At 39.1% G+C, this 26961-nt stretch overlaps 1 protein-coding gene across 3 annotated transcripts in view; it reads right to left on the bottom strand.

The window, feature by feature from the left end:
- Positions 1-22886, bottom strand: part of MICU2 (mitochondrial calcium uptake 2) — a 142435-nt gene extending 119549 nt beyond the window's left edge. For all 3 annotated transcript variants that reach the window (XR_006015339.1, XR_006015338.1, XM_042023954.1), the window contains exon 1: positions 22668-22886. Coding sequence is in view for 1 of the 3 variants with exons in the window: in XM_042023954.1 (XP_041879888.1) it covers positions 22668-22871 (204 nt within the window). In the remaining 2 variants the exon portion in view is untranslated. The remainder of the gene's footprint in view (positions 1-22667) is intronic.
- Positions 22887-26961: the final 4075 nt, after the last annotated feature.

The raw sequence follows: 26961 nt of genomic DNA on the forward strand, positions 1-26961 counted from the left end.
CCCAAGCACACACAACACGACAGCATCAATGCTTCTGCTTGTTTTCTGGAATGACGTACCACACCAATTTTGGCCACCTTTCTGCCAGACCAGTTTAAAGCACTGTAATTTTACTCATAATTAAAATAGAAACACCTATATATTAATCTTTATTTAAATTATGTAAGCTACTAACAGCTTAAGAAAACAATCTGCACAGTTATCGAAAGGTACTGAAAGAGGCATGTGCTACAATCAAAACTAATCTCATAAATGAATTATTATAAAGAAAATAATTTCTTGTCTTCTAACACTGTAAGAGCACAGATATTTATTACAAAGCACTCCACAGATTCCAGTTAAATTCATTGAGTGTTGCTAGAGAGTGAAGCAGAACAAGTGATTGTAAAAACAACATAGGTTTGCGTTTGGGTTTTTTTTTTTTTAAATACACACAAGCCTGATAAGAACCACTATACTTTGACGCATAATTTTAGAGCGGATGTCAGGAAAGTCTGCAATTGTTTTTGAATTCATGTGAAAAACTAGGAAACAGAATATGACAGTCTGGTCTAAAAAGTGACTCAATTACTAAGACGAAAACCCAGATCAAGAAGAACCAAGACTGCTGTGTTAATCCTTCCTGGGCATCACATTACTCAGAAATTCCACATTCTGTATATTTAAATATGGATTTAAAGTAAAGAATGATCACAGGCAGAAGATCTGACACAGAAGATTAATGATAAGTAATGAAGACTATGTGAATGGTCTGTGAATGGCCCAGCATAACACAGGATTAGCATGTCAGAGAACAGTATCTTCTCTCACAACTGCTACATGCCATCACATCACATAACAATGCTAATAAAATGTTAGTCATCATCAAGCCTTATCCTTTTTAAGATGTAGGCATCAAGTACAGACACATATGGACACAGTAATACAAGAAAAGCAAGAAATTTTAGTTTATTCCTGAAGTAAAAACATGCATGACATAGAAAAAACTCACCCATTTTTTTAGAAGCATGACAGTACTTAAAAGATTAAAAAAAAAAATCCCCTTGTAATTTAATACATTTATACATAGAAGCTAAAAATATTCTACAAATGAAGCAACTTCAAATGGTCAATACATCTTTAGGGATGGGGAAGAGGTGTCCCAAACAAACACTCAAGGCCTTGCTGTACCCAACAATAGTCATGTGCCTCATAACCAGAGCACCTCATTCAGACAGGTAGCACAAAACTCACTTCTCTGGTGAAACACCAGTGAGTGTGACTGCTCCTGCTACACTATGTTGGCCATTACTGGGTCATAGGTTTGTTTCCTCTTTGATTAGAAGTATAGAAAGGAAGGCAATAAGCTGGGCTGAGCAGTAATCTGAGAAATTCACTGATAAAATACAGATTCTTACGGTTTCTACCTGGGCTTTAGATAAAACAGCCATTTTGATTACAATCTGTATGTATGATAGCATCTGAAAGCATTATTTAAATAAAGCATAGTCCAGTCCTTTCACTTCAGTCTTGCTGTCCGACATCTCTTATAGGTCACATGTCAATTTAGCAACCACATATTAAATCCGTTTTTCTTGAAGTCATCTTCAATCAAATTTTTCTAAGCTATTACTTTTTCCACTTGAAAATATTTAACACCAGAGATCAGAAGCTTTGGGATGCCACTCCCATCAGCTAGTAACGTCCGTTTTTAAAAATTATTTGGAAGACTTGAAAGGAACTTCCTAAAAGCAATTATGTATTTGGAGGAATACCAAACAAGAAGCTAGGTACAATGTGCATTCTTATAATATGTGTTGTGCTTCTAGTTTTTCTCAGATATCAGTGCTATCAACTTAGCTCAATTCAAACATCAGTGAAGAGTGCCAACCAAGATGCAATTGTGGAATATTTTGTGTCTCATTTAGTGGGCTTTTTTCCACCCTTGAGGAACTGGTTTTGGCACAAAACTGAACCCAAAAGCCCATCCAAAAGCCCATCTCTCTCTCCTTCCTCTTCTCTCCACCAATACATGCCATACACATTTCTTATAAAACCAAACAAATCTAATAAAAATAAAATGAAATTTCAGAGGTTTTAAAAGAAGCAATACCAAATGAGATTTTTTGGAGTGCCTAGTGTGTCTGCTTAGTAAATTATTAATCCAGGATTGATTTCAATGAAGTGTCAAGTCTAATGGAGCCTACAAAGAAATTACAGCAATGTTTTTCCATATCCTGTTCATGAAATAAAATCAATTTAGCATTTTAATTAGAGAAAACCTTTAAAGAAACCTTTAACAGTTGATACTAGGCAACTCAATTTACAGTTCTTGAAATTTTATTAATTATTCTAAACCTGTTAATTACCCCATAGCTAATGTTATGTCTAAATATTAATTCCTTAAAAGAAAATGGCTTCAAGCTAGTCATTAAAGCTTCTACTGAGGGAAGACCAAGTTATCTTTAACTCAGTAGCTTAAAAGCCCTAATGAATTACAGAAGGCAAGTAAACAGAATGCATGTAATTACTTTCAGTGTCAATACAAAGTAACTCTTAAAAAATAACATTCCTTTCCAAACTGTATCTTGTGTGCCTTTTCATTACTCATATTTAACATTTTGTACCTATCTACTAAGACACACATTCTCATTATTCATTACAACATAAAAGTTTGCAGTTTAGGGACCTGTATACTTTACTATGTAAATCACATAATGCTATGTTCTGGTTGCTACAGCAATATCTGTACAAATTAGGTGAAAGAACTTTTAGAAAATTGATTGCTTTACTTACTTGTGCATGGATAACATGAAGCACATATTTTGTTTCTTTAAGCTATACTACTTACTGTAGAAAGAAAACTATTCCATTGTCTCGAAATCATTTTTCACAGATATGTTTTAGTTTCAAAACAGGATACAGCTCTCCATTCTTCCTCAAACAGATGCTTGTTTTAATTCAAAATGCACAAAGAAGTTCAAAGTGGGAATAGAGTGGCTGAGAACGCTCTTTAGAAGCAAGAGGAAGACAACATAAAACTGAACTGGAAGAAAGAAAATTCTTACCTGGGAAGACAAAATCACAGAATAACCTGAGTCGGAAGGGACCCACAAGACTCATCATCTTCAGCTCCTGGCCCTGCATGGCACCATCCCCAAGAGTCACACCATGTGCCTGAGAGGGTTGTCCAACAGTAGGTCAGAAGTACCAGTGGGCCATTTTCCCATGCTGCTCTATATAAGAGCATCAACATAAGATTTCGATATTTGTTTTCTTATCTTTATTTTGATAGGATTATGAATGAACAGATAACAGAGTTGAGAAAGAGATGATAAGCTATTTCTCAGTGCTACAATTTTTTTTTCTTTTAATGTAAACACTACTGCCTTTGGTTCAACTTCATATTAGCTTCTCTTTAGACACCTAACACACTAAATGCTCGGGAAAGCTCAGTAAAATTTACTAGAAAAGGATAGTTACATAGCTTAGACAAAGTAGTTCAACTAAAATTTTAAAAAATGACTCTTTTTAGAATCAGAGAGATTTGCCAAAAATGAAGCACGACTCTCCTGTTGGCACAACAGACTATCTAGTCTAAGGCCTATTTGATACCATTTCACACTACTATTGCTCAATTACATCTAGTTGTTCTTAAAGACTCTTTGTCTTCTCAAGTGCTTATGGCTCCCCATATTTAACAGAGATGATCTTAATGCCAGTTCTCCTAAATGTGTGAAACATGAACAGGGTTGGACAAGGACTCTAACCAAGAAACACAGTGTTCATCAAATATTGTATCTAAAAGAAGTCTTTCCAGTGTGAGGATGAGGAGCTATAAAGATCACCAGGGTATAAGCTGGCAGCAGCTGTGAATGACTATTTAGGTCCCACGCATAAATAGCTTTGTTCCAGAACCACAGAGAATGTTAAATGACAGCATCAAATTAAACACAAGTTTTTTGGCTTCTTTTTAAGAAAGGCTGTGGGAGTGGAGGAGGACAGACATCAATGTACTATGTTCCCAGTGCTAGAGAAAGAAAGTGCCATCCCTTCCTTTATACTTTCCACTGTCCAGTATTTCTAGTTCTTTGCATCTACAATTATAAACAATATTACGCAGCACTCAAAGTAGGAAGATTTTCTAAGAAGGCAGGAGAGGTGAAAGGCAAATCAGTTTAATTTAACAAGCTTAACTTATTATAGTACATCTTTGAATAAGGATTAATTGCTATCAACACATCAGAAAAACAAGTTATTTTTAAAATAGATTTTGGTCACTAAGCTTTTAAAAAGTGAGTATAAATACTCACGCTGGAAACGCAGGTCATTTTATATTTTCAAGGCATGGTACCTCAACAAAGTGCAGGTCACAGTTACCTTGGGCATAATGATATCCTTAGATAATCTCAACTCAGCTTGACATTAAATATTTATCTGAAAGGTCTTGTTACAAAAGAACTTTTCAATAACAATGAAAAGTAATCATAGCTGTTAGCATGAAAAGTTGAAATTAAAAGCTGTAACACTATAAACATTTCTATTTTGTTAAATGCTTTCATAACACACCTTTTTTATAAAGAGGTTGCACACTACCAAACATACAAAGCTACAGTCTATACTTTCAGGCTTCCTCTGGTCATTCCATAAAACAAATGGCCAAATAATCCCCATAGTCAAAGACAACCTTGGAGGAATTAACTTCACAAAATGGTGTATCCTTGTCATCAAAAGATCTGAGCATAGGAAGGAGAAGGCCAACCCTGCAAACATTTCTGAGTGTCTTTAAAGTTTATACTTTAGAAGACATAAAGTTTTATGGCTAATTCATCTTGCTTTCAACTGGCCAAGAAAATGGGAAAAAGTGGAAAATTAGGTTGGTGGAGAAAATGGGAATAATACGTCTCAAAGGTTGGAGGATGTAAACTCCCATCCTGGACATGTTTAGGGAGTGAGTTTTACTGTGGTGCTTGATTACTTGTGGAAATATATAGGTGCCTTGCACTGATGGCTAATTCCTTCTTCCTTCTGTTCTTCCTCTTTGTGTTCAGAAAAATGCATCATACAGTTTTTTCCTCCAGTGTTGCTATAAAGTAGCCAACAGCTTCTAGTATCAGAATAAGTTGCTAACATGACAGAAAGGTTAAAAGGAAATACCACCACCACCACTTAATTTTGCAACTAACCCCAATAGTGCTTATAAAACATTGACTGAAAAGCCATTTTCTTAAGACGACTCGCTTACAACCAGAAACTGAGAGCAGAGACAAGATCCAATACCCAACTCAAAGTAACAGCAAGATGAAAGATGGTGTCTGCAGGGGAGATTCAAATGGAGTTCTCCATGCCCAAGTGTCAGGAGACAAACACTGCCCTAAACTGAAAAAGTGACTACCAACAAGTTGCACTGTTAATGAAATTACCTCCACTGTATGCCTGGCCCCCGGCAGAGTGGGCCACGGGGAAGATCAATTACGCAGAGGGCTCAGCACACTCAGGGATTGCTCTTAATGCCCCGGAATGTGCCTCAGCAGAATGCCCGTGTCCGGCACCACTGGCTGGAATCCAAGCAGATCCATTACCTTCCCTTTATACATCAGCTTACCACATGCCTTGCTGACACCAGAGATATGCCTTTCCTCCTCCTCTTTATTTTTAACTTTAGTATCTTTAACACAACTGAGATGCATACTTCAGGCTATACCATTAAGGAGGATTTTAAACCCAGTTTAGCACTTGGTAAATTATTGTGCTATCTTTCCAATGCTAATCTAATAGTTTTAAAAGCAGCAAATTAAACTAACAACACAGTTCACACAGATGATTACATGAGTTACACTGAGTTACCTGTACTTTGAATACCAAGTTATCTGCATATGAATCCTTTAAATGTCCCTAAAACCAATTATTTTTGACTCGAAAACAATTACTTTGATTATTTCATTAAGAAAAAAAATAGTCCTTATCAGGAAGTTTTTAGTATATAGAGGACAGAAAAAAGATAATGATAAATTTCCTTACAAAACTGATTTTCTTCAGTTGTGGATATTTACTACACCTAGTTGTACCCAAATCTGGTTGAGAAATAGTGTACCTTTGAAATTCTGTGTCTCTTTTGCTCTGGCTCCCAAAGAATCATAATTCTATCCCAGACTAACAGTACCACAAGAACCGAAATATTTTTACTTGGGAAATAAATGGACAGCACTCCAGAAAGTGCCTTTTTTTTTTTTTCTTTCAATAAATCAGCATACACAGTAAGTTGGTTGATAATACACTTATCTGATCTGAAAGATGCAGACTGAATTTTGTGTTTTGCTCTGTCCAGATCATGGATTTGAGACTAAATAGTTCATATCCCAACCTTCAGACTCTCCTTATTCTGAAAAATTACTTCTCCTCTCGATCCCTGTTGTACGCAGTAGAAATCTTCCTAAGATTGTCAAAACAGCCATATTCCTACTTTGCAGACTACAACTACCTGCTTTGTTTTCAGTGGGAAAAAAACTAATTGAAAAAAAACTTCTGCCCATTCTGCAGCAAACTTACTGCTACAGAATAGTCTGAGGCTTTCTGTACAGAAATGCAGATACCCAGGACTTACTAGCATAGTTATCATACGCTGAGGTGCAGCCTTGTTGCTTTTAACAAGGCCACTAGAAGTCCACACCAAGCCTGGCATTATGAACACAGCTGTTCATTCCTATGCTAATAAGGTGAAGAATTAGAAAAAAACGAATTGCAACACTACACTCCCAGACCACCACAAAAAATAACAGGGGGAGCTTTTATTCCCACAGTAAAATCTCAATTCAGGATTCATAGCTCAGGTGTCGTAAGTTTACACATGTTTTGCTGCAGTACATGAAAACCCTGTTATTAACAATTAACTCAACATACAAGATGCTACAAAAACAGCTGACATAAAGACAACCTAAGTTTATATTTCTAAACTATTTCCATGTAACAAAAAATTCCTTCTCACTGTTTTTTCTCTTTTTTCAAACTTAAGATCTTCTCAAGCTGCTTCTGCATAGGAAGTGATCTTCTCCCTCTTTCTCCCTGAAGGTCAGCAGCCCTCAACAAAGCAAGAAAATAAGTCATATGGAGCAAACTCGAACTATTAGGAAAGGAGTAGGATATCAAATGGATAGCCAACTAGGAGTTCCACAAGATTAAAGCAGTCGTCAATTTCTACAGCCTTTTTTCTATCACTACAGGCTTGTTTTTCACTGTGGTAAGTAGTACCCCTTGGCACTTCAGTGAAGTTTCTCGCCTTGTGATATAACTCATCAAGGCTCTTCCTACACTTGACTCTAAAGTCTAAACTCTAAAGTAAAGTGTATTTATACATCAATCCTTCCATTTAGTTTCATCATGAATACTAGCAAAGCATTTGATATCAATAAAGTATTAAAGGGCATCATTAAAAACAGTCCTGTGGAGAAGGACTTGAGGTATGGTTGGTAAAAAACTCAACATAATCTGTCAATGTGCATTTGCATCCCAGAAAGCCAACTGCATCCTGGGCTGCATCCAAAGCAGCGTGGCCAGCAGGGCAAGGGAGGGGATTCTGCCCCTCTGCTCTGGTGAGACCAGCACAGTAATGGTGCTCCCAACATAAGGAGGACACAGAACTGTTGGAGTAAGTCCAAGGAGGCCATGCAGCTGGTAAGAGGACTGGAGCACCTCCCCTATGAAGACAGGCTGAGAAAGTTGGGGCTGTTGAGCCCGCAGAAGAGAAGGTTGTGTGGAGACCTCACAGCAACCTTCCAGTGTCTGAAGGGGGCCTACAGGGAAGCTGGAGAGGGATTCTTTGTCAGGAACTGCAGTGATAGGACAAGGAGTAATGGGCACAAGCTGAAAGAGAGGCAATTTAGGCTGGATTTTAGGAAGAAATTCTTTACTGTGAGGGTGATGAGATACTGGAACAGGTTGCCCAGAGAAGCTGTGAATGCCCCAGCCCCGGCAGTGTTCAAGGCCAGGCTGGATAAGGCCTTGAGCAACCTGGTCTAGTCAGAGGTGTCCCTGCCCATGGCAGGGGGGTTGGAGATGATCTTTAAGGTCCCTTCCAACTCGTAATATTCTACAATTCTATGAAAGTCACATTATTGTTCACAATAGTGAGAAAGAATCTCATCTTTCACTTAAATGCTTCTAGCCCTTACGATCAGAAGTTTCAGGCCTGGAGTTTCAAAACTAGTAAAAAGAATTCACATGACCTTAAATAAAAACATTACATTTTCAACCAGTTCAATTTTAAGGCTTGATTTATGATTTCTGAACACATATGACAAGTACATCATCCTACCATGAAGTTTCACTTACTCTCTTGTCAAAGCACTGTTTCATCATTGCTATGTGGTACAGAAGTTGCTTATGAATATATATAACAGCTATATAATTTCTTTTAATGTCAGACATTTCATGGATACCTACTTTATGAATAACACAAAATGAATTATGCTATTTCATATACTTATTGCATAGAATAACATTTTTTGAGATAACTGCAACAACACAGGGTGCTTTCCTCAGTGCCTTAGGCATGTATCAGTTCAAAAATACAGTAGAGAAGTCCCTGGAGAAGAAAAGATCCACTTTCTTATCCCCTGCTTCCTCTACTATAAAAGTATTATATTAAACAGGAATATTGCAGGACCAATATTATAAAGGAATAAAAGAAATTTTTGCTACAAAAGCTGAACGACTGCTTTTATGAACTGCCTATAGGAGAAGTTTCACACATTCAGCAAAATATCTCAACATAGAAAATTATTCAGCTGATGCACAGGCATGCTTTGCATAGTGTTGCTAGCATGTCACCTTCAAATTCTTATGAAAACTATTCATGTTCTCTGCTCTTTGCAAATTATGGCCTGAAGGACCAATGCCCTATCCACAATTAAAAGCACATCATTATTGTCTCATGGCTATGTCAACATAACCTGATCATCATCAGTAACTCATCATCTGTCTATTCAAAGTTTACCAACAGAAAAGACATGTTCTATAGCTTGGTGTGGTGGCCAAAAAGCTTGTGCAATCTTCCCAGTTACAAAAGCTGCTCAAATAAAGGATTTTGGGTCCATCAACTTTGTTTTGCCACTCACACTCACAGGGACACTCAATGGGCCAGAAGCATCCCACGAGCACGCAGTGATGGGAAACTTACAGTCTCCAGGTCTGACATAGCAGGATAACAGCCTAATCATGACCTCCAGAATGCAAAGAATACTGTATGCATGAAGTTTTATACACTTTGAAGAACTGCAAGCAACTTTTAAATCCACCTACAGGGGTCTAGTCACATCAGCTGGGTGTTTCCGATGGCCAGAACCCGATGTACGCAACACGAATTCATCGAGGTGATACACAGTCACACACACACTACTGAACCATATGGAAGGGTGTCATTCCATCTTATTAAGACCACATCCAGAATTTAATCCCTACGCAGCTTGGCCCAGAGCCACTGTGTCTGCTTTCCATTACTCATCACCTTCTAACTCTGCATTCAAAGCTGAGCCCAGAGCAGTATGTTTGCTTCAGCAATGGAAGTAGTTTTGCTTCCTGCTGGCACATCAGCCCCTCACATGGAGTCTGCTGCTCCTGGAAGTGATGGAGAGTGACCTAACCCACAGGCTACAGGAGATGAAGAAGGAATAAAGATGCCCCATTACTCCCACAACTACAGTCTCACAAATCCTACCCACAAAGGATTCAGCCATGTGATGACTCTCAGGATAACCACTCCCTGTTTGCTGTCAGTACCAGAACTCTGCAACACTGGAAGTGGTACCTCCAACCACTGCCAGAGAGAGTGAGCGTACCCTGCAAGGAAAAACCCATCTGTACTGGAAAACAACACACTCCTTTAAAAGTTTTACACCAAGGAATCTGACTAGGTTCCATGATTTCTGACAATGCATCTTGATTGCACTGCTGTCATTTCAAGAAGCAGTACTGTCGAGGGACTCTGCACTGCAGATAATAAAGTGAGGCACCCGTGAAAAGCATTCAGTAAACAAATGGTGTACTATCAGTGAAAGTGCATTATTTTCCATAAGACTGTTAATATAAAGAATCTAGTATTTATTGCTATACAAACTCTGCTCAATTAGCGCATCCAACAGTTCTGGTGCACCTAAATATTTAGATTTTTCTTTATAGTTTTCATTGTTGAGGCTGAAGAGAAGCAAGAACACAAAATTAAAGAATAACAATGCAACACCATTTGGCAATATGACATTGTCAGTTTTCCAAATTTAACAGCAGTTAGGAAAAAAGTATGTCAGCAATTTCCCACAGTATTTTTCTGGAAGATTGAGCAGGAACATTACAAACAATCGGTATATTCAGAATAAAAGAAAACTGTGTGTTCTAGAAAAAGTAATTTTATACCCTTTACACTGTTTATCATTCATTATGGTTCTTCAGCTAAACTAAAATCTAAAGTTTTAAGGGATTTTTTTTAAAATCCAGAAACAGAAACTTGCTTTAGTTTTTGCTATTTTTGTTTTCCATGTTGTGTCCTTCCTCAATGGACACACTAACAGCCTAAATGCTGTTACTTATGACTTTTTAGATCTTTAGTACTCTTTTTCAAGAAATTTCCAGGAAAGAGCTCAAAAAGACAAGCACAAATGCCTTTGCAGAAGTGCTTAGCTACAGCTCTATGTGAAAAAGTTAACAATTGGTTTTTTTTCCCAGAAGGAGAAATACTGCAACAGTAAAACACACACATACAATAACAAGCAAGCTATAAAACCAAACTCCAGCTCTGATATAATACAGAAGTTGGTTTAATTTGAACGACAAATTACAACACACATTTTACCTGTGTATGACAAAATAGAGTATGTTTCACTATTATAAATTAATCCAAATATATTTTAAGATTTTGTTGAGAAGTTTCCCTATAGGATGGTCTTAATGGTTAATAGGATGTCTACTCCAATTCAAATGAAAAGAGTTCACAGAGCTTAAAAAATTCTCACTTAAGTAAAGAAAAAGCAGCAGCATGCTCTGCCAGATAATCTGGTGGAGGGTTAGAAGAAAATAATGGCAGACAAAACAAGTCACAGTGCAGGAAAAGCATCTACACACTGCAGAGCTTACTCAGCTGAACACCACTGGAATCTGCGTATTGTTTTAGTAGCTCTCTTTCCATCACTCACTTGTTCCTTATGTGCCTAGCCACAGGATTTCTGTAGAATCAGAACATGAAAGACTTAATTTTTCTGACTGCAAACTTGCTAAAACATATCCACATTTTCCAGGTAGCTGCTGTAACTGTACCATTGAAAAGAAGTATTCCCCTAAATTGCATTAGTGACACAAACATTTCAGAAAGACAAACCAGATCTTGCACTTGTCTGAAGCACTGAAAAAGGGTTTTCTCTGATCTGTGCAGGTTAGCAATAAAACTTGCTTTTAAAGCACACAAACAAATAACTTCCCAGGATGTTCTACTGTGGACACAACTGTGCTGTTCATGTCTGGAAAAGAATTAATTCTGTCTTTTGGATTTGGAAACAGTGTTGATACCCACAGGGATGTTTTCCTAACTGCTGAGGAGGGCTCACACAAAGCCAGGGCCTTTTCTGCCTCTCACCCCAGCCCACCAGTGAGTAGACTGGGGGTGCACAAGGAGTTGGAAGGAGACATAGCCCGGACAGCTGACTCCAGCGGACCAAGGGGTGTCATATGGCGCCATGCTCAGTGTATAAAGCTGGAGGCAGAAGGAGGACAAGGGGATGTTTGGAGTGATGGTGTTTGCCTCCCCAAGTCACCATTATGCATAGCAGAGCCCTGCTCTCCTGGGGATGGCTGAACACTTACCTGCCCATGGGAAGTGGTGAAAAAAATCCCATTTTGCTTTGTTTGCACATGCAGCTTTCACTTTACCTGTTACACTGTCTGTATCTTAATGCACAAGTTTTCTCCTCTTTACTCTTCCGGCTCCCTCCCCCAAGGAGAGAGGGAACGAGGGGCTGTGAGATGCGTAGTTGACAATCGGGATTAAATGACGACAACGAAATGTAGGAAAGTTTCTCTTAAGTGGAGATGGGTCTCATGAAGAACATCTAAGAACCACAGTACCAAGCCTGAATGAGTTCCAGAACCATTTGGATAATACTTTCAGGCACATAGTGTGACTCTTTGGGATGGTCCTGTGCAGGGCCAGGAGCTGGATTTGATGATCCTTCAGGGTCCCCTTCAACCGAGCTTATTCTGTGATTCTGTAACATGAATAACTAAGCCAAGCATTAATTCACTTCATTTGTTGCTTATTGAACAGTACAGATTTAATATTAATGCTTTACATTAGATAAAATCATCTAAATTGATCTGGGAAATGCTGGTTTTAAATTGATACATGTTGCATATTGTGTTTTTCATCTTTTGGAGATTACAGTGTTTCTTCCTGCTGTTCCACATCTTCAGCAGAAGCCTATAATTGTTTACTTATTCCCAAACACAGCAGTGATACTACTGTATTCCCTGATGCCTAAGACGATCAAGCCTATTTTTCAGTAAAAAAGGTGCCAGATGTTTTATCCATCAGCTTTACTGCATTTCCAAGTAAGAACTATAACCCGAGGGAAAGTCATTAGAGTGTAATGAGCAAGGGAAAACATTTCATCGTGACAACCCCAGGCTATTGAGACCACTGTCTCTTTGCATTTAAACAACATAAGGCTATAAAGTAAAGAGCACTTTCTTAGTCTCCATGCTGAGTATAATTTTGATTTTGCATTGCCATTAAAAACACCAAATTACTAGGCAAGTCCACAGTTGCTTCAAAAACAAGCCCAGAGAGGACTGGTACAGAAACTGCACTATATCTCCAAACCAATTATTCTGTCAGCCATGCTATTAAGGTTTGTTATATAAAAGGAAAAGCAGACTGTCAGATAATGTGGTCAATACGTAACCATTAAGACTTTTCTCTCCTGAAAAATAAAGTTCATTTTGGCAAATTTGTGAGATCATAAAATATAATTACAAAGTCCATTTCGTGATGGGGAGCAATACAATATGACAGAACTTCATGCTTTTCTCCTTGGCAAGATCTCACATCAGTGAGCCCATGCAGTCAAGTTCAAAGCCCAGCCTGATCTGGCAGCACACAGACCTCTGCCTCTTACAGGGCCACCAGAAGAAGCTTTTGATAGAACTTCAGGCAGATTTCGTCCTTTAAATTCTGAGCATATATCATACCTCCATTTAGACTAGAAACTTTCAAAATAAATTCCATAATTTCTCTACTAACACATTCTTATATTTATTTTTTATTATTGTATTCGCACAGTCTGTATTTTAAGTATATTTTATACATATGCATACATATCCTTACTAATATATCTAAATTTACATTACAAATATATATGTACATAGCTTTACATGCAGCTCAGTATATGTTGTTTTAACATTACAGCATTATTTGTTAACATATTATTGTAATATCACAGTATGCCCAATAAAAGGCATTATCAAAGAAAATGCCTACTTTAAAAAAAAAAGGAAGATTAAGAAAAAAGTATTTGGAAACACCAATTTTCTTCATTTCACATAACTTTTCCATCTGTGCTAGAGTTTGTGCAGTTTTTGGAGGCAGATGAAGGAGTTTCTCTGATGATTTGGCAAAGGAGCAGGGAAGGTATCAGTACCGATAATGTTTATTAGCTACATCTGCTATAAGCGCTTTTTATAGACTACGTGAGTGCAAGACAGTCATTCTTGAAATTTTTCCTACCCTGAAAGGGACACAAACCTTGAGGAACTACTTGAAATGACGTCTGGTGTTTAAAGCTGACAAGACTCCCTTCTCTTGTCTTTTAGTTCTACGCGTAATAAAAAGCTCAGTGAGTAGCACCAAGGAGCTACAGTCTACTACGTGTTCTGAACGAGCATTTCACACAGTTCCATCTCGGATGATTATTTAAACTAGATTCTGAGTTATTTGTTCTTTCTGCCTAGATTATGTTTCCAAAATGCTGAGCCACTTGCCAGGAATATTCAGTCAGCCACAATGTTACACAAAAGTCTACAATTAAGTGTAATACAGAGCTCTCACGCTAACCAGCAAATGCATTTGGAGAACAGTACAAAGCAGCACCAATAGGAGAATAGTCACTACAGCTTGTACAGATCTTTTCTTACAAAAACTAAAAAAAGAAAAGGTAATTATCAATATGCTCAAAGTTTCTAGGAAAAAAAAAAGGCAAACAGAGCTTCCATCTAAGAAACCAAATGAAAAAGAAACTTTGTAAGATCTACATTGAAACCATCTACTGTATTTACTGGAGAAAAAGTCTTATATCACCACTAAATATATGTTAGTTTCTTCTAGAGGTTCTTTTCTTTAAAATCAGAATATTATTTTGTGCAACTCTTTCTAATCAATCTATTTTTTGTTTTCAGGCAAGCTATTTTATCTGTTTATGTTTGTCCATTAACATAAACAGCCAAAGATTCTCAAACACTAACCTTTTACTGCATTAGCTAAAAACACAAAACCATGCAGCTTAACTCACCCCATCTGTCCAAATCTGTCCAAGAATGTATCAAAGTGCCTAGAAGAATGTTAGCTAGATTTTATTTAATCACTGAAGTCATATAGCAAGAGTGAATTCAAGGAAAAGGTGACAGATCAGATGAAAGATAGATAGCTAAATTTTAACCTTGACCTCTAAGATTACATTTGACATCGTGTTGTTTTAGTATCAATGAAGACACCTGCACAGAGAATCTCCATGCACACAGAGAAGGGAATAAATGTTAATATTTTCAAAGCCAGGAACTTCAGGATATAAATATTTCACATTCAAAAAGCTGAAAAGGATACTGAAGCAAACGCCACTTACCACCATATATTTAAAGTTGTGAAACAAATGCACATACATAAGTAATATGTAAGGGTATAATTAATTATAACATCATGGTCCTACAGATTCCACACTCCCTATACCACATTCTATTTTAGGCACATAACGTGACAATGTCTGTATGTCACTAATGATGAGAATGATGTTTGTGATATATTTAATATCCCAGTTATTGATTTAGACTGCTTGATGGATACCTGATACATACAGTATTTCCATAACACAGTGAAATACAGAATTAAACAAGAGGTAGCTAAGGTTACCCCCACTGGTTGCACAAGAGGAACAGTTTCAGAAATACTGAAGCACATTTAAGGTAAAGAAAAAAGATCGGGATAGGCTGAGCTAGCAATCTAATTTCAAGGGAGATGTATATTTATCAATGCTTAAAAAAAGGAGCAATGTTGTTTAAAAATGCATGTTTTGAGCACACACTATTTTCAGAATATTTTGAAACTATTATCCAAAACTCATTCATTGAAGATGAATTTGGAGGCAACAATGTTACAAGTCATTTACACTCGGAACCAAACCAATTGTAGTACTTCCGTTAACTTCTAGATGCACAGTAAAGAAAAAAAAAATAGGAATATATTCACATGATATACCTGAATTAGAAGGCACGTGTATAAATTATGTTAAACGGTCTCTTTCATATAGGTACCTGAACCATTTCATTAAAAAAATGACTACCCATTTTCTGTTCAGCAAATCTATTGAATGCATTTACCTACTGAGATGACTGCCTTGTCATGACCCATGACAACGCTTTTTTTGGTAATATTTATTGACATAGTAAATATAGCAGTAAAGATACAGTGGAAAATAAACCATGAAGCTGGCAGAGAGATGGATGCTACCACGTGCCAACAAGAGCACTGCCTGCAGCTCACCACAGCTGGATAAGGAGCCTCTCCAGTGCTGGGCACTGCTGGAAAGGAACACCAGGGGTTCAAAGCACCTTGAATCCAACTGGGTCCTCCTCCAAAGGCTGCCAGTCTTGCAGGCCCTTCATCAGGAAGATTTAAAGGCACCATCTTGTAGATGGTTCAAGGATACAACCTGAAGATGCAGTAAGAATCCTCTAACACCTTCCCAACTATGCTACAACCAGAACAGAAATCTAGGGCTGTGCAGGGAACCACTACCTGGCTCTGCGTGCTGTGTCCTGCTCCACTCAGAACAGCAGCAAGGAGAACAATAACCAGCAGCAAGATAAGATACAAAAAGACAGAAGGACATTTTGAGGAAGTTGTCCCTTCCTTTAAGGAAGCTGTAAAGCAAGACAGTGATTTAAAAACCCAAAGAAATAAACAAACAATCCTTGCCTAAAGATGCTCCAAGCCACAACAGCAATGATAATTTTCATTACTTTTACATGGCATTGTTTTACTACATAGATTTTAAGTATTAATAATGTAACCCTGTGGTCAGGTTCACACAAGCTGAATTCCACTGTGAGTCTTCTCTGAAGCCTGCAAGCCATCACTAAGCAGCTTGTTTGATGTGGATTACAAACATTTGCACTAAGTTTCAAAAGCATGTTAAAACATTATGACGCAGACTTATGTTATACATGCTTAATTTTACTTAGTGAGCATCCCAGTAATCGTCTATGCGCATCTGCATTCTCAATTTCTAATAGAATAAAGACTTGAAGATAAACACTTTAAAATATTACTTAGGAGAAAAGAAGCTATCCTGGGATTTTTACTCCATCAAAAGCAGGCAAACTTTTTCTTTTGATGATAGAGTAAACACAAGAATCCTCTTGTATGTTTCTTAGATTAGACTGCACATATCCTTTCTGCGACTATTTTAGAACCACACTTCTCCCTCCAGGCAATTCTATACATCATTACAAATCCTTATGCAATTTTATCCCAGATTCTATGTTTATCAAGACACCTCATCTTAATAGCAACGTTCTTTCCTCAGCATGAACCAGGCTTTTAAAACATTACAAAGATGCCCTCACAAAAATTCCCATTCTAACACAATTCATCAGTGTCTCACAATTCAAAGCACTAACATGTAACTTTGTAGGAATCATTATTAATGTATAAGAAATACGCTCTTTTTTTCTATTTGGTGACTGAATTTAAACATCACATGTGTATTTTTATCTGGCCAAAAAATCCTTTATATGCAGTTATTATGCACAGCTTACTTTTCTAAGTAACACTATTCCAAAAAGAACCCCAAAACCACATAAATATAGTGAGTGAGAAAGCGTGACCTAGAAGCAGTGTATGCCTAACTTAAGTCACAAACTGATCCTGGTAACTACGGATATGTAAAAAACCAATTAAAATCCCAGAGCTATGCACTTCTTCCTTCCACTGCTCTGTAGAAACTAATTCAGATGATTTAAACAAAATGCTGTTTTGACCTGCATGCAACTGATTACAATTGTTTTGGATGTTTTTTCCAGAAGTTACCAATCAAACAAATATATACTAGACAGGTAACATGCTTATAGCAGACATTATTTTGAAAATTTTTTATTGATCTGGGTTGGAAATTTTACCTGAGAAGAAACCATGCACAAAATATTGGAGCTTGCCTAAAACAACTATATTTCAGCTCAATCTCTTTGGAGACACAGCTCACATCTCAAAGTGTCACCAAAAAACACAGGCAGGATTACAAAACTTTTAAAGCTATTTTTATGAACTTCCTCTGGGAGTCCAGAGGCTTTTACTAAACCCTTGATAAACTTAAATTATATTTAATATATATGCTCTCCCTAGATTATCCTATGAGCTGTGGTACTGAGTTCTCTATAGCCCTAAGATTTGTTTGTATACTATTTTGCCTTTCCACAGTGACAGAACCAAGGGAGCATTCCCTGAACAAACTAGCATTTGGAGAATCTTTTACGGTATCCTGGTTTCTTTAAACAATGTACATTTTTGTACACACATTTTTGTGGTGGGTACACATAGAGACCTGGAAAACAAATCTAAGCTCTAGTTTTAATCACTCACAGTTTTTTACTCCCAGTTGTGCAGAATAATAGTTTTAATATTGTGACATACAAAGTTGCCACTCCCATGTAGTGTGTGGGTAGTGCGACATACAGAGTCACCACTCCCGTCTTTGCATCTCTTAAGAATCATGGACACCCGAAAAATGATGAAACATTTAATGCAGTTTAAAGTGAAATAAAAATATTAATGCAGTACAAAATAGAGTTGTTTCAATAAATGTATTTTAAATAGAATTTCAGACACTTAAAAATATTTTGCAAATTATCACAAAGTGTTTGTTAATTGTTATAAGCACTATCTTAATATTTTCAGTATGATCAAATACAATGTATGTATTTAAGACCTCCAGGACAAAAACTGAGTCTCCTCTGATCTGGAATAACTGAAGAAGATTGCTGATGCAGGACAGCAGCAGTAGAAAAGGTAAGAGAAAGAGAACCAATCACACTGCAATCATGTAACAGTATTAACAAGAATTGACCCCAAAAAAGGCTTTTAGTAGGCTATGTTTTCCTCTTTACCTCAGGTAAGCTTTATCAAATATTTAAGTACCAGCTAATGCTCCTGCAACCCTAAACAGAGAATGCTGAAACATGATAATGTCTATAAGCAGACAAGACTTTGCACACATAAAGCTTTGCACATATATGTGCTAGTAACAACTCCAGTCAGCCTCATTTGGAAAACAGTGACTTAGACTTGGCACAAATTGTGACATGCTGCAGGGATGGCAACTTTTCAAGGGCAAATCAAATTATATTCTTTCTGAAGCGAGTGACCTACACATGGCCATAAAAAACTCAGCAGGGGCAGGATATACTGCCTCTGGCAGCCTGCTGCTTCTCAGAACTTTCTTATCATTTGCAGTTCGCGCCCGTCTAAAATCGAACCTGCAGTCCGTTGGGAAGTTCCTAATTTAGTTGGAGTGGGCCGTGTTAGGACAGCAAACTGCAAGCTCTGAGAAAATCAAGGCACAAGAGACAATACTGCAAGTCTGATCAAGGTTACAAACCATATACCATTGTGTCATTTGAATTCCACTACTGAAGAAGAAAAGTAGCCTGTATAGTATCAATGCAGTATGCAGTGCCGTGTGAACATTTTTGACCTGGCTGTGTTGGTTAGGATAATAGAAGAAGCACTTCTAGGGAATTCAACATAAATCCCCATTCTGAGTTACACTGCTAGAACAAAAGCCCTTATTCCCTCCCTTCTTTTTTTCTCCTCTAGATACAAGCTGATTAGCTCATTTTATTAAAAAAATGAAAATTGATCTAGTTTTTCCCAACACAAGCTATATCTGGTTTGGGTATTGTCAGTGTAGCTTCACTGGTAAATAACAAGTGTAGATAGAACCAAAACCTAGTATCTATTAAAAAAAAAAGTTTCAGAAATATTATGTTCATTTTGCTATAATAATCTTTGTAGCATTTTACAAGCAACACTTACTCCAACATATATTAGTTATATGTTTCTAAACAGTAGGTCAGCAAATGGAGATAGGGAATGAAAGTAACTTCATAAATCATGAAAGACTACATCTGACATAATATTACACTAAATATAGGAAGTTTTATTACTGAAATGTTAACCACTTAGGGTACACTAAGAACAGATAAGTGAAAATAGTGACAAAAACCTGGCCCAAAGTTTTACAGAAAACCCTGAACTGAAAATTTATTGTCAGACTAAACAATTATATTAAAACACCGTAACCAAAGATAAGCCACTACAAAATAAAACAGACACTATCCATACAACTCACAAAAAGTAAACAGATTATCTGACCCTGCAAGACCATTGATTCTGCATAGACTCATACACAGGCTGGATTTCATTTAATCTGAGCGTAAGTCAGAAGTGCCACTAACCAATATGAGCAGGATTAAACCCACTCCAGCAAGAAGAAAGAACTGGAATTAAAAACAGATTTAAAAAACTACATGCCAAAGGTATCAGTCTTTGATTTTAGAATATTCAAAAGCTTCAGAAGAAAAAAAAAAAAAAGTAAATACTGAATTTAAAAAAAAAAATATATACTTTGGCATGCTGTTTGCCAGCTTCACTAGAAATTGTATGTCTAAAATTGCCTAAAACAAGGAAAAGCTGAAAAATGTCTGACTACTTTGACAGAGACTAGTTTTAGCAAGCAAAACTGAAAATCTAAATAGAGTTACCGACTTCAACTACTTAACCTAAACAAACAGGACATATTTACAGTGAAGTCTTTGTCTCTGCAACAAAGTTACTAATGGTAGTTACGTCTCACTTAGGACAAGAATGAAAGTTACTCAGTGGCTCAAATTGTGCTTACAGCAGAGTCACACACAGACACGACATTGGTCTTAATGACAGAACTTTTTAAACATAATGTAATGCGGCTGAAAAGCATAAAATCTTATTATATTGGTCCTTTACAGCATGAAGATACATTGTCACTTTGTCAGCTTCACTCTGTCAAATATTTTAAATAATTACAACCTATTTTGCAGCAATTCAACAGTCAAGACTATTACCAAGGAAAATTGGGAAGCACTGTAGCATAATCTCGCAGCACTCTCAGGAGTAACCAGTAGGCCTTGTTGATGAGACAGAAGTATAAACATTTCCACTACATGCTCCTCTGTTACAAAGACAATGAAAATTAGGCTGTTTAATTTCAAATACTTGCCTTAACCTCTATTATTTCACACACCATGCTGCCAACATTCCCACTACATAGCATACTACAACAGGAACAAACAGTTCCATATTGTTTGTGAGCATAAGCTCAAGCAAGGCTGGTTAAGATTAGTTACAATGAAAAGGAATAATAACAGAAAGTAAGGTTATCCACTATGAGAACGTGAAAAGAATCTCCATTTCTCAGGATTCCACAAACTCTGAACTGAAAAAAAGACGGCTTCAAAACTTGTAATAAAGGTGACATACTTGTTTCAACACTGTTTCACTTTGGAATATTTTCCATCAATCAGAAGCCACAAGTCGCATCTAAACTGCCTAAAAGACCTGCAGTGTGCCTCTTTGGCTCTATCACTCTGTTCCTCTGTACACTCTGTTGTGTGTAGCTTTCACAATCCACTTGCAGCATTATGCTCTGCATGGTCATTTCTTAGGTAGTTTCAAAAAGCTCAGTAATGTACATTACCTGCAGGAATATGGTGTACAATACGTATGGAGAACTAGCTTCTTCAAAAATCACTTTACTGGAAAACTGAAAAGTTCAAATTGAACTACTAAACATTTGCAGAGTCCAGCAATTTACCATCTCCAAAACCAAATCAGTTAAATAGGTCCTAGACTTTTGGACTTCCTCCTGAGAATTACTAGAAGCATACTCGTAGGACTGTCCATGCGTTACAGGGAAGCTACTCCACGAGAACACATCAGCACCAGAGTGACACCCCTTCATTCAACACCCTTCAAAAGTGATTACTTCCCACATTTAACACTTTTTATATATACCTACATACACATCTATTTAAGCAAGAGTTCCATGCATATATGAAATTGGTCTCAATGACTTAAAAGACTTTTAAAATGTAATGCAATGCTGCTTAAAAAACTCACATAATTAAACGTAAAAACAACAAGAAGATACGTTTTCAGTAGGACATCTACTAAGTAATACATGCTTTCCTAGCTAGGAGATGTATACAGAAGATTAAAGTTTAGCATGTGCTGTCCAAGGAACCAGGACTACTAGATAATCTGTTTAGAAAAATGCTTATCTAATAAAAATTGAGTTTTCTAAGAAGATGTAGCTTAGATATCTTCCACACTGAATAGTACAATATTAAAAAAAATATATTTAAAAAATCATTCTTTGTTCTTGACTCAAGAATAAAGGTTGTCCTCAAGAACAAAGGTTGGTATTTATCTGCTTGTAGTTCGGCCTGTTTAAACACTGTTAAGAGGTAAGACATCAAAGCATACAAACTGTTGAATACTTCCAAAACCTCTTAGATATAAGTAGATGAATGGCACTGCAAGCATAGACTGACCTCTTCCCCCATCCACCCAAACCCTCTGGCCTACAAAGCATTTAGGTCTTCCAGCTCTGAAGTAACAAATCAGCTCTAATTGACAGTAACTTCTTATCTGAAGGAAGAACAGGAAAAAGCTCACAGCCTCCATGCAAAGGATAAAGCTGGGCAACTGTGTACAAAGAGTTTTGTGTAAACAATAGCGGTCTGTCCTTGAGCATACCCTTCTAATTGTGCCCTGATGCTCCAAGGCAATCACATTTTAGCATCCAGAACACACATTTTAGACATAGTAAAAGGAAATCATTCTGTGTGATGCATTTCAGACAAAGTATGAACTACAAAAGTATACTTTCGTGAAATAATTTTTTAAGAGACAAAAACATGCATGACTGCCTTAACAGCAGTTTCCCCCGAAAGTTACCAGCAAAACGCGGAGCTCAGTACAGGCCGTGTGTCTGTGCAAAAATTGTGCACGGGTCCATCGGCCGGCACAACCAGGGCCGTCAAGGGGAGAGGGGAAGTGCTCCGTGCAAAGGCAAACCCTGCGGAAATCGGCGGAGTCCGTGTCGATGAGGCGAGTCTGCTCGGCGCAAGTGACACGCTGCTGATGCCACGGGGGCCGGCGACGCGCATTACCTGCTGGACCACCGGGGCCAGGAGGGCTCCCGCAGCCAAGTCCCGCCTCACGACAGGGTCCGACCACCGCGGCCCCGACCCACCCGCGGGCCGCCGACGTCCGCCCCCGGGCCCCGGCTCCCCGCACGCCCGCCCAGCCCCGCCGGCCGGCGGGAGTGGGGATGCTGCTGCCTTACCTGAGCCAGGACCGTGGGGATCACGGGCGGCCGCCGGCTGTAACACACCGCCAGGCAGCCTCCCCCGACCAGGGCGGCGGCGGCGGCGACGGCCCCCCATGCGGGCGAGCGGCGCTGGCTGCGCGGGGGCCGCATCCCGGCGAGCCGCCCCCGGAGCGGGGCTCGGGCAGCCGCCGCCGCCGCCGCTCTCCACGCCGCCGACATCTTCCCGGAAAGCGCCGCGGCGGCCGCGCCGCGCATGCGCAGTGTCGGGCCCGAGGCCGCGGAGCGGGGGCGGCTCCGGCTCGGTCCCGCCGGCATCGCCCTGGCCCCGCTCCGCCAGCGGGAGCGACGCCACTCGCACAACCGGAGGGGACGGAGCTGGCAGAGAGGTAACCTGAAAGGAGGGTGTAGCCAGGTGGGGGTTGTCCTCTTCTCCCAGGCAACAGGCGACAGGACGAGAGAACATACTCTCAAGCTGCGCCAGGGGAGGTTTAGGTTGGGCATTAGGAGGAATCTCTTCACAGGAAGGGTGATTAGACATTGGAATGGGCTGCCCTCGGAGGTGGTGGAGTCATCGTCCCTGGACGTGTTTAAGGGAAGACTGGACGTGGCACTCAGTGCCATGGTCTGGTTGACATGGCGGTGTTGGGCCACAGGTTGGAGTCGATGATCCCAGAGGTCTTTTCCAACCTAACTGATTCCGTGGTTCCGCAGCGCAGGCGGAGGTGCGCCCGTTCCTTCCGTCCCGGCCCGGGGAGCCCCCAGGTGAGGGGAGGCGGCAGGGCCCCCTTCTAGACTTCGATTTGGAGACGGGCGGGTTCCTGATGGAGAGGGAAGGCGGCCAGGGCAGGGGCCGGGTGTTTGGTCGTGTCAGGGGAGGGGGCACGGAAGGCCGAGCCTGTGCGGTAGGGAGTGAAAAGTGGCGATGTCAGCAGCGGTCCTCCGGCCCCAGGGGTGTCCCGGCCACCCCCCTGTGTCTGTCACAGAGCTCAGCTTCGCCTCATTCCTTGTTGTGACTCTTATCCCAGAGCAGACTCCTACTGCTGAGTACAAGAGGAGCGAGGGGTCACGAGCGGGGTTCGAGGCCCTGCGGGAAGCCCGGGGTACTGAGCAAGGCAGGTTAGGTGAGCTTCCACAAGCAGAGCTGACCCGGTGCTGATGATTTTCTAGGCATTGATGGCCCATATGGTTGTGTTGCTCAGTGTGTGATCCAGATCAGAAACAACAAAAGCATGAGCAAATTTAGAATATCCTTTTTAAGGGCAGAGTAGAGTTTCTAATGAAATACAGATGACAGAAGATGAGTTTACAGAAATTGTCGTGGCAGAGGTGTTAACTGAGATGCATTACAGAATGACTTGGTTGGCAGTCATCAGTCGTGCCAAAAGACAGTTATTCACTGTCAATGCTTCAGAGTGCTTTTTTTTTTCTCACTGCCATAGTTTTTAAAAAGCTCTCTAGGTCTTGGTTGGTTACACACAAACATTAGTTGATCACATTCAAAAACTGGGCCATCTGGGAATTAATGATAATGTCATATGAAGTAAAGCAGAGAGGAAATTTAATGTCATTTGTATGTTGGCAGTACCAGTATCTGTGCTATGAAAGTAGTTCACCTAGTGACTCCATGTGAGTGTGGAGAAAGACTGCTGAGAGAACAGCTGCATGCAATTTTCTCTTACTTCGGTCTTTGGTTGAAGGCCTTCAGAAAGTACTCAGTCTGTTTTAGCAAACTGTATCTTTCACCTCTTTTTGATATGACAGCTAGTACTGTGTTGTCAACATCACAAATGTTGTGGTACAGGCTCTGAAACATGGAAATACTTTTTTGCCCTCTATCCACCGACAAAAGGTGATCATCCATCAGTGCCACCAGAGTAATTTTAGTTCACTCTCCTTCCCTGACCTGAATTCAGTCATGAATTCAGTTTCATAGAGAGTAATTTCAGTCATTTAACTAATGGCTCCACAGAATTTATCCAGTCTTCCTTTAGCATGGGGTGTTCAATGAGTGTCAGTCTGTGAAGTGTTTGAGACATCTTCAGGAATCTCAGGACCCAAGTCCTTAGCAGGACACAAACCCTTCAAAAACACCTTCTCTGGGGAACACAAATGACTGCTCGTTGCAAAATCACCCAGGAGTGCAACGTTCGGGGTGAATGATTTCCATCTCTACATGCTAATGTACATTGCAAAATCTTTTTCCTATTTCCCGAGACCTAGAAACTAACTCATATGGGAAAAGCCTTTTTAATCCCAGTATAAAACATAGGAACAAAATCTGTCAGTTGTTAAACACACAGCAAAATCCCACTTCTTCTGTAAAACTTGCAGGAAATTCCCATTGTGTATTTCTGTTTCCCTCTAGACAGACAAAATATTTTTCGTCCCACTCTTGTAGTTTGACACATAGTATTTGAACAAACACCTTATAAGTACTTTACTTTCTGTATAAGCCAATAGCAAGCACTTCATGTGTGCTGGCAACGTCTTAGAAGCATCTTGAAAAGGATGGCTGAGAGATTTGATTTCTGAATACCAGATCCCTTGATGCTGAGCACACAACCACAGCACAGGCAAGGAGGTTTAATTCATTACTCCAACAGGCATTTTCAGTTTTTCTTTAAGTAAAAACAAATAAGTAGGTCATTTGTCTTTCCTCAGGTAACTTTCCTGCCTGGAACAGATACAACTGCAGTGTGAATGGAGAGCTATTCTCATATGGCTGCAAGCACGAAATGCTGATGGGCAAGTTAAGTGTCCTTAGCCACCCCTTCTCTCTACAGTAAATTCACCTCGTGGGTGCAGGGTTCAGGAATACGAAGCTACTGCTGCATTAATGCTGCTCACATTAGCTCACAGTCACTGTGCTGGTACAGTTGTGAGTGCTAGAACACACGCCTAAATAGCTAGAAAACACTTGGTGAGTCAGACATAGTCCTGTTTCACCCCATGCGGTATCACTGCAGACTACTTTATGACAGAAAGCAAAGATCTCTGTGGTCTGTAGAAATGACAGTGACAGTGTGGTAAATATAACACAAGTTTCACCAGACAAATTGAGTTATGTGGTGACAAATGCCGTCAGCTACTATATGCTGCAGCACTAAAATGTTACCTTCCTTTCCTATCCTGCTCAGTTTGCTCTCATTTGCTCTTGTAAGCAGAAATCATTACATTTAGCAAGATACCATACCTGCTTTTTTAAAAAATGCTTTCTATGTGGTGATTTCAGACTTTGTACTAGAGGTTTTTGCATTGCTGAAAATTTGAAAAAGCAGATGAAAATACTAATAAAATATTTTCTGAAACGTTTAAAATGTATTTTTTCTTTAAGATTCAAAGTCCCACTGAACAGTTATGTAACAATGCTTAAATGCAGTCTTCTCTTTTTAGGCATAATGAATATAATGTAAAGTCACATCAAAAGACAAAAACATACTACCATAAAACCCTTGTGAGTCCTGTCGTTCTTAGGAAATCATGTTTGGCGGAAACTTACTTCTTTTAGGTTACGTTACAAAGTAAAAAAAAAAATTAAAAGTACCAAGTAAACATACATCTCCTGATGCCTGAAGGTCCACTTCCACATCTCAGTGTCTTTTAAGAGTGTTAGGCCAAGTTCCAAGAAGGATTCACTCTGTGCTAGAACTCCAATCCCCTCAAGAGCATTAGGCTTAGTGCCAGCATTCATTTACTATTGGAACAGCTTAAATTAACTCCTGTTACATTCTGTCTAAACCCTTTCTTGCAGTGTAAGACTTGAGAGCTGGATTCAGTCAGTTAGTCTGAGGACCACCCATCATGCTTGTCTGTCTTCCCGCCCTTCAAATGCTGCATAAACTGGATTGGAGAAGGCAATGATCAGCCATTTGTAAGTTGAGGGGGAAGCTGGCAAGCTATCTTTTGTATACATGTCCTCATTTCACGAGAAATAGCGTGGGAGTGGTCTGACTTATTTAACATAAGTACATATGACAGTAAGCTCCAACCAAATGTGAGATTTTAGTAGGCTATGCAGTGTGCTAACAGTATTTTGATACTTTCCTGGCAGAGCTGAACAGACAAGCTAATCAGAAGACAAGAAATATCAGTGCTTGGCTTTGTAAGTCAGGAACTGGATTGTAAGATTGTATTTTGCCCAAAGTCAGACAGCAGATTGAAATGGAAGGTCTCACAAAGCCAGGCCTTCTCTAGCCCCTTCAAACTTATGTGGTCTCTTAAGAATATCACTTCTATTTTACTTTAGCAAACATGAGAACAATCCGCTTGCCTATGATTACAAGACAAACACTCTGAAGCAGGTAAGGAT

Source organism: Corvus kubaryi, unplaced genomic scaffold (assembly GCF_017639235.1).
Source record: "Corvus kubaryi isolate FWS band 111438036 unplaced genomic scaffold, C.kubaryi_AGA036_p1.0 37256, whole genome shotgun sequence".
NCBI lineage: Eukaryota > Metazoa > Chordata > Aves > Passeriformes > Corvidae > Corvus > Corvus kubaryi.